The sequence below is a fragment of the Benincasa hispida genome, unplaced genomic scaffold (genome assembly GCF_027475165.1).
Source record: "Benincasa hispida cultivar pf3 unplaced genomic scaffold, pf3_genome.v1.1 HicScf347, whole genome shotgun sequence".
In the NCBI taxonomy this organism is placed as follows: Eukaryota; Viridiplantae; Streptophyta; class Magnoliopsida; order Cucurbitales; family Cucurbitaceae; genus Benincasa; species Benincasa hispida.
Genome location: NW_028326434.1, coordinates 2,111 through 10,463, shown reverse-complemented (window position 1 = coordinate 10,463; position 8,353 = coordinate 2,111). Strand labels below are relative to the sequence as shown.

At 25.5% G+C, this 8,353-nt stretch overlaps 1 protein-coding gene across 1 annotated transcript; it reads right to left on the bottom strand.

Moving 5' to 3' along the window:
• Window positions 1–2,271: 2,271 nt before the first annotated feature.
• LOC150030288 (putative polygalacturonase At3g15720) lies at window positions 2,272–7,809 on the bottom strand. The gene is made up of 8 exons (XM_090309854.1): window positions 7,716–7,809; window positions 6,171–6,232; window positions 5,929–6,069; window positions 4,915–4,935; window positions 4,603–4,810; window positions 4,407–4,488; window positions 4,187–4,295; window positions 2,272–2,523 (listed from the first exon to the last, which is right to left on the bottom strand). Exons 1-8 carry the CDS (start codon window positions 7,807–7,809, stop codon window positions 2,272–2,274), a joined length of 969 nt encoding a protein of 322 aa, XP_090165980.1.
• Window positions 7,810–8,353: the final 544 nt, after the last annotated feature.

The following is an 8,353-nucleotide window of genomic DNA, read 5'->3' as shown; positions in this document are numbered from 1 at the left end:
TATGAAAGATTTATTTTGTATATGATAGATGACTCTAAATTTCAAAGGCATGTAAATATTCAAATTTGGTTAAATTATAAAAAAAAATGCACTGAACTTTTTACACTTTCGGTAAAAAAAATGCTCTTAAAGTTTCAAAAGTTTCAAAAATACCTTTAAAATTGTTAAAATTTTGTTTAAAAAATACTCATAAACTTTCAAAACATTTCAAAAATATCTTTAACTTAATAAAAGTTCAAAAATACTTCTACCATTAGTATTTGAACAAAAACCGTGAATTCCTCATGACAAAAATGACTTTATAAATAAAAAAATTAAAAAATATTTCCACTTGTTTGAAGTTTTCTTAAATTCGAAAAGAATCAATTTTAAAATAAATTATATAGATATCCTCATTTTTCTCATATTGTTACTCTCATATTTCTCTTAATTTTTCAATTCTTTGCTTACACCAATTGTTTCAATAACCAAAACAAGAACCAAAATTTTAAGTTAAAACATAAAATACCACAAAATTCACAAAATTTCAATATCAAAATCTCTTCTTGAAACCTACCAAAATGATAAATAGTCAAATAAAAAAGTTATTGACTAGTTATCGTACATATAAGTACTCTCATATATTTTTTTTAATTTTCCCATTTTTAGCTTATACCAATTTATACCAATGCTGAAGCCCCTCATGAAATGCCTTGGAGCAAATTGGAAGGAGTGCATCTTCATGTGCGCATATCAAATGGAGAGCGTTGCGGCGCCACAAATGCTTGCTGCCTCTCGTTGCTTGATTTCACCGTTTTGCTTTCCGTTGCTTGCTAATTGCTCCATTTAAGCCTGAATTGCATCTAGAATGTCCCAATGGCTTCTTTTGTTCAATAACCTATCTAAGAATTAAAATAAATACTACATTCCTAAGAACCAATACAATTTAGGCTGATTATTTGATTGTGGTATGTTTCAGATGAGATTTTGATTTTGAAATTTTGAAATTTTATGTTTTAACTTAAAATTTTGATTTTGATTTTGATTTTGGTTTTGCCGAGAAAATTGGTGTACGCTAAGAATTGGAAAATTAAGAGAAACATGAGAGTACCTATGTGGAAAAAAATGAGGATATCTATATAATTTATATTAAAATTGGTACTCTTCGAACTGAAAACTTCAAACAAATACTAACGAGGGAGGTATTTTTGAATTTTTATTAAGTTGAGGGTATTTTTGAAATATTTTGGAAGTTCAAGGGTATTTTTGAAACAAAACTTTAAAGGTTTTCATCTAAAACTAACCGCAAGAGTATTTTTGAAACAAAACTTTAACGGTTTTCATCTAAAACTAACCGCAAGAGTATTTTTTTGAACTCTTTAAAATTTAAGGGTATTTTTGAAAATTTTGAAACTTCAAGGGCATTTTTTATAATTTAACCTCAAAATTTTACAACTTCATGAAATACATAAATAAGATAGATACAATTATGAAAGTTTGGAGACAATTTATCATTTAACTCATAAATTATATTAAACACTTTTTACACTTGAGTTTGGGTCTATTGATTGACTGAAGAAAAAAATGTGTTTGAAAAAAGTTATTCACAATTAACTATTTGAAAAGTTAAACCAAATACACTCTTAAATAATTCACTTTAAACAACTCAGTTTTAATAGTAAACACTATCAACTAAAACTTTAATAGTAAACACTATATTTATTGACCGACTACATATTCTCCTCTTTTCTCCTCTTCTTTTCTGAGTAACTTCACTTTCTCCTCTTTCTCTGCTTTTTATATTTATCGAAAAATTCTACAACTCTACATTTCAAACACAAACTTACTAAACTCTAATATATTAACTTTACTTAATGAATCATACGACCTTATTGTATTAATATTTGTAGAAGTAGATTGCGATTCATGAGTAGCCATTGTATTAAAAATCTTCTTAGCACTTTACTTTGAATGACAAATGTTCAATTTATGAGAACGTTTTGTGATATTAAGTGTTAAACGATATATTTTTTTAAAATCAACAAAGCTCAAACTTTCCAAAAAGATATCTTACTAAATTATATTCAAAGTGATAATAATCCTTCTAAAGTTATATAACATCAATATCAATGAGTCATTAACTAAAAACCTAATTTAAAACCAGTCCTTCACCATCAATCAATTCTCGATAATTCGATTTCTCACTTTCACAATTGTTAAACGAAAAAAAAACATTATGCTAAGCCTAACAAACTTTAAACATATATATATATATAAATACACCAGAAAAATCTACCAACTCATTGGGTTTAAGCAAGGAACAGTGGGAATTACAGTTCCATCCATAAGTCCATTAACAACATTTCCACAATAAGATGATGTGATCTGTTGTTCATCTTCATGGATAGACCCCAATTCAATATCTTTCATAAAGATATTTCTACAAGGGACTGACTCACTGCAAGCAAGATTTACTGCAATTTTACTCCTTGATGTTCCTGATATTTTACTGTACACTACGTTGCTGATTTTTACTGCTGAAGTCTGCAACAACAATAAATTTATTATTTTTGTTTCGAAAATTATGTTGGAGATTGATCGATAAAATATGATCCTAACCTAGAAATTTAGAATGGAAATAATAATTATTAAGGACTCATTTGGTAACCATTTAGTTTTTTTGTTTTTTTTTTTTAAAATTAAGCCTATTTCATCATATTTCTTTAATAATTTGCATTTTTCTTAAATATAGTAGTTGAATTCTTAGCCAAATTCTAAAAACAAAGACACTTATTGAATGCTACTTTTTTTTAGATGAGAAATGAGAAATTTGGAAGTTGAAATAATATTTATAGGCTTAATTTTAAAAAACAAAAAGAAAAAGTAAAATGATTACCAAATAGATTTAATTACCTGATTTTTGCACTTTTCGTGGTCACAGTAAAATTGATCGATGATGATTGGATTTGATGAGCCACGAGAAATTATGCCTTCAAAATTGATGTTTCTTGCATATCCACTCCCACCCTATTCACATATGATCAATTATTTACGAAATTAATCATAACTTTTTACCATAAACTATATCAACTAATAATAATAATAATCGAGATATATTGGGCCGAAAACGAGTAATACTTGGGTATAGTCTGACTACACTCATTTTCTTACATCCCTCTGCTCTAATGCTTCCCCTCTCTTTACACACACAAAAAAAATTATTTTAAAAAAATTCGCACATGACAATTTTTTATTGGATAGTTGTCACGTGGCAATGACAAGCATTCTTTCCTACTCAAAATATAAAAGATACAAAGAATAATTGAAAAGTAAAAAGAAAAAAAATGATACAATACAAAATTAAGTTAAAAAAAGAAAGCACTCTAACTCAAGCAAATATGTTTAGTAACAAATAATCTCCTATGAGCAAATATTTAGATATATCATAAGATGCACTCACCTCTATGAGTTAGATTAGCATCACATAAATGAAAATAAATTAAAATGACAAATATTTAGGTGCATCTCGGAGAATCTTTGTGTATCCCACCAAATCGTCCTATCGTAATGTGACATGAGGCAAATTATTATAAAAAAAAAATTATTTCAAATGGTAAAATTGTTGAAAATATTTACAAGATATAACAAAATTTCATAAATAGAATTCTATTTGTGTCTATCTATCATTGCCAATTCTGAAATCTTGCTATATATTTGAAAACCACCCTTATTATTATTTATTTTTAAAATATTTTTAACTATTTTTGTGGTGTGAGTAATGGAAAGTGGAAGTATAGGGATGAGCATCTTGGGATATACTCAAATATCACCTAATTAAAATATTTAAAAAAAGAGTAATTTTCTATGTGACAAATTATATGATTAGACAAATTGTTGGAATGTACAAAAATGGGTGCCATTCAAAATGCACATCCCATGGTCTAAGTACAAAATATATAAAATTTAAAACTTTTAAATAAGGCATTTAATTTATAGATTTCCAACCCCAAACTTTAATATAGTTGTTTAATTATAGAGTAATTGATTTAAATAATAAAACTATAACAAAATGTCACTATCTACTTATATATATATATCTATCACTAATACTAATAGATGGTCTATAACTAACAATAATATTTTACTATTGTTATAAATAAATTGGTTCACTTTAAAATAAACTATGGGTTATATAATAAATAATTACCTGCCACGTTTTTATTCTAGCTCCATTGGTTGTACCCGTAAAAATTACATCTTTCACGTTGACAAATTCAACAGTTTCATGTCCACCATGTTTACCAAGGCTTCCAATACTGAGAAAGGGTAAAAAAATCAATAACAAAACAAAATAATTTGTATGCTTAAATAAGAAATTAAAATGTTAAATGTAATTAATTGAGGGATAAATAATCAAACATTATCACCTAATGCCATGTCCCGGACCACAGGCAATGCTAGAGATGTTGATTCTATATGAACCATCCCCAATTGAAATACAATCATCTCCTGAAAATTTTGCCACCTTCAAAATAGTTAGTTTACTCATCTTTTTGCACTAATCTCACTACACATATCACGTGACAAATTATATTTGAATAATTTGGTAGATATGTCTATTACCTGTGCGAATATTAGACATACTAATAACGATTTTTCGAGAATGTTGGATATGAATTCCATCCGTGTTAGGACTCTCACTTGGTGCTTGAATGTTTAAGTTTTTAACATATACATATTTTGATCTTTCGATGGCCATATGCATTTGGGGACTATCTTTAAAAGCTAGATCCTTTATGTGCACCTTTTCTGAATGTTCCAAAATTAGACCCTGAAAATTTATGTTTTCAGAATTAAGATTGAATTAAATATAATCTAATGTTTCTTTTTGCATAGATAGCATTAAAAACAAAAATGGAATCAAATATTACTTACCGTTGGTTTTCTTCTACAACACTGCCAAAGATTTAAAAAAAACAAAAAGTTCTTATTAAATTTCAAAGGTATAATATTAAAATATTGCTAAAGTGACAATAACTCAAAAGTAAATTAATAAATTAATTAATTAAGATAAAAGAAAATATACCCTTTTATTTTTATTTTTGCAAGAGAGATGCCACCAAGTATTTCCTCGACCATTGATAGTACCAGAACCTTTAATTACAAGACCTTTCATATGCTTTAATAAAATCCATTGGCGGCATTCTTTTCCCTTATATTTCCAAGCTGATGGATTTTTTGGTGCAATCAATTCTCCATCAATCTAATTTGAAAGAAAAAAAACAAAATTAATAGGTTATATAAATTTTAGAAAGATCACAAATTAATATAATAATTAATGTGTAATTCGTTAGGATCTTTACCAATATATATAACACTTAATGGGAGGTTGAGATGTGGGCAAACTAAATATTCGTATTAGTAATAGTAATATACAAGTAATTTTATATTATAATTTGTGTATCCAACCAAAAACTAGAATATTCAAGAGTATTTTTTTTTTAAATACAACCAAACCCCACTTTTAAAATTATAATTCGAGTATCTAGCCAAACCCTAGAAAAATAGTTATTAGGATTTGAGTATCTAAGTCTAAATTAAAAAATCATTAAAAACTATTTGTAACCTAAAAAGATCCAAATAATATGTTATTGAATACTAACTCTTCCACCATCATTATTAGTGTTTGTGATTTTAAAAATAAGCCATTTTTGGAAAAAAAAAATTATAACCATTCATAATAGCTTTCAAAACATTAAAAAAGTTTAAATAAAATCTATTTTTTTGTACAACAATTTTTTTTCTATCATTCAGTCCTAAAGAAAACTAAACAAAAAATAGTAAATGATATAAAAAGATTTTAGAAGAAAATTAAATAGAAAATTATAAGGAAAAAGTTTATAATAATAACATTAACTAAATAAAAAAAATCTCGAAAAGAATCCAAACCACAATGCTAATACTTGTAGACTTGCAATTGCTACCGTCCAAAGTGAAAGGTTGAAGTAAAAATGAGTTGCCACCAGGAACCGTCATTATAGGAGAAGAATCTGAAGAATTACACGTAGCTTTCCAAGCGTCAAGAAAAGCCTATTTAAAACATTCATATTAAAATGAAGATAGATAAAAAAGGGGGAAAAAATACCAAACCCAAAACAAAAATACAAAATAGAGATTAAATTCATATTTACTTGAGTGTCTTCAATAGATCCATTCCCAATAGCTCCATAATTAACCACATTGAAGGTTTTTGCTGAAATTTGGAGAGATTGAAGAAAAATGATCAAAAGAAGAACAAAGAATTTCATATTTATTTTTTAGGAACCTTTTTTTTCTTTGCATAGACTTCTGTGATTTGTTTTGTGTTTATGGTACTTAAATAGATTTATGTTGGAGATTCAAAAAAACGATATTGATCTTATCAGAATATTGCGTTGATTTCAAAATTATACAATGTTTTATGATTTTGTTTATTTCTTTTAATATTTTATAAGTTAATTATTTAAAAAATTATTCATGGTAGAAAAATCTGTAACAAACAACATATATTTGTAATCTTACAGAGGACCTAATGGTAGGATAAATAAATGTTTTTTTTAAATAAAAATTATAGCATCTTTATTTTATTTGAATAGAATAGATAAGAATATATTAGGGATACATGGTGGATAAATTATCTGAAAATTATAAATAAATTTTCTTTTATCAAATTTTTGTTCAAATCCTAACTCATTATGTATTTTCAGTTTTTTTAATGATATAAGATTTTAATAATTGTGTATGCAGGTTCAGAACAAGTCAAACCAATTTAAATAAGTTACAGCAGTTGAGATTTGAATTTTCCACCTCTATATATCACTTTTGTTATTTAAAAAAAAAAACAAATATTACCACAATTAATGTTATAATCTCGGCTTATATTTTCAATTAAATATTTCTTATTTCAAAATTATATAAATGGAGTTTTATGATTTGGTTTTTTTATTTTTTTTAATATTTTGAAGTTGATTGTTTAAAAATTTATATTTATATACGTAGAAAAATCTTTAAAAACCACGTGTATTTGTAATTTTTAAGAGAGTCTAATCTTAGTTTAAATTATTGTACTACGATAAATAAATATTTTTTTTATTTAAAATCAAAATTATACCATTTTATTTTATTTGAATAGATAAAAATATATTAGAGGTACACACCGATAAATTCTCTGAAAATTATACATAAAATTTCTTTTATGAAATCATTTTTCAAATCATAATTACTTATAATGTATTTTTCAGTGTTTTTTTTAAAAAAAAATGGTATAAGATTTTAATAATTTTTAAAGATACTGAACAAATGTGTATTTTGTGCATGTATCTGGCCTAACTGGAGTAGGGCATGCCAATTTAGGTTAGGCAAAGGAGGTTGAGATGAATATCTTCTACCTCCATATATCAATTAGCGTTCTTTTTTAAAAAAGAAAAATATATATCATATAATCTAGGATTATATTTTCAATTATCAGAATATTTTTTTAATTTCAAAATTATATAATTGATGTTTTATGATTTTGGTTTTTTTTAAAAAAAAAATATTTTGAAGTTGATTGTTTAAATATTTATATATAGTAGAAAATGTATTTGTAATTTTTAGGAGTGTGTAATCTTAATTTATACCATAAATAAATCTTTTTTTTTTTTATTTTAAAATCAAAATTATACTATCTCTATTTTATTTGAATATATTAGTGGTACCATAGGCTTGGCCAAAATCCCTGCAGATATTGCTTTGATCGGAGTGGCGGATCTTCAAATCGGAGTGGCGGATCTTCAGTTTGACTGGAGACATAAAACGGAACCCCGAATTGAAGACAGTATCACCGTCCCACCCCCAACTCCACCTCGAATAATTTTTTATTATTTTTAATATATATATATATATATATATATAAACCAAAATCATAAAACATCAATTATATAATTTTGAAATAAAAAAAATATTCTAATAATTGAAAATATAATCCTAGATTATAACTTTAGTTGTGATATATATATTTTTTAAAAAAAGAACGTTAGAAAACAGTAGCTTAGCCTTTTATATTTTTTTAATTTAACTTCATAATATAATTAATTTTTAACTTTATATTAAATTTAAAATAAAAAAATATTTTTATTATTAATTTAAATAAATAAAATAATATAACATTAATTTGTTATCTAAAATATTTACAATTTCAATATAATACAAAAAAATGTAATTGATTTTTAATAAAAACAATAATTAAAAATCAAAGATGGAAATTTTTTTGTCATGGGACCCGATCCCCAGATCCCCGATCCCGATATTTCAAAATGGGGAATGGAGCAGGATGAGGATTATAAATCCCTAGGGA

Excerpts from the sequence above, each read along its gene's own strand:
- LOC150030288 (XM_090309854.1), bottom strand. The coding sequence starts at position 7,809 with ATGTCTCCAGTCAAACTGAAGATCCGCCACTCCGATTTGAAGATCCGC. Across the intron at positions 6,070-6,170 it reads GATCTATTGAAGACACTCAA|GCTTTTCTTGACGCTTGGAA; the intron begins GTAAATATGAAT and ends TGTTTTAAATAG. Across the intron at positions 4,811-4,914 it reads GTTGTAGAAGAAAACCAACG|GGTCTAATTTTGGAACATTC; the intron begins GTAAGTAATATT and ends ATAAATTTTCAG.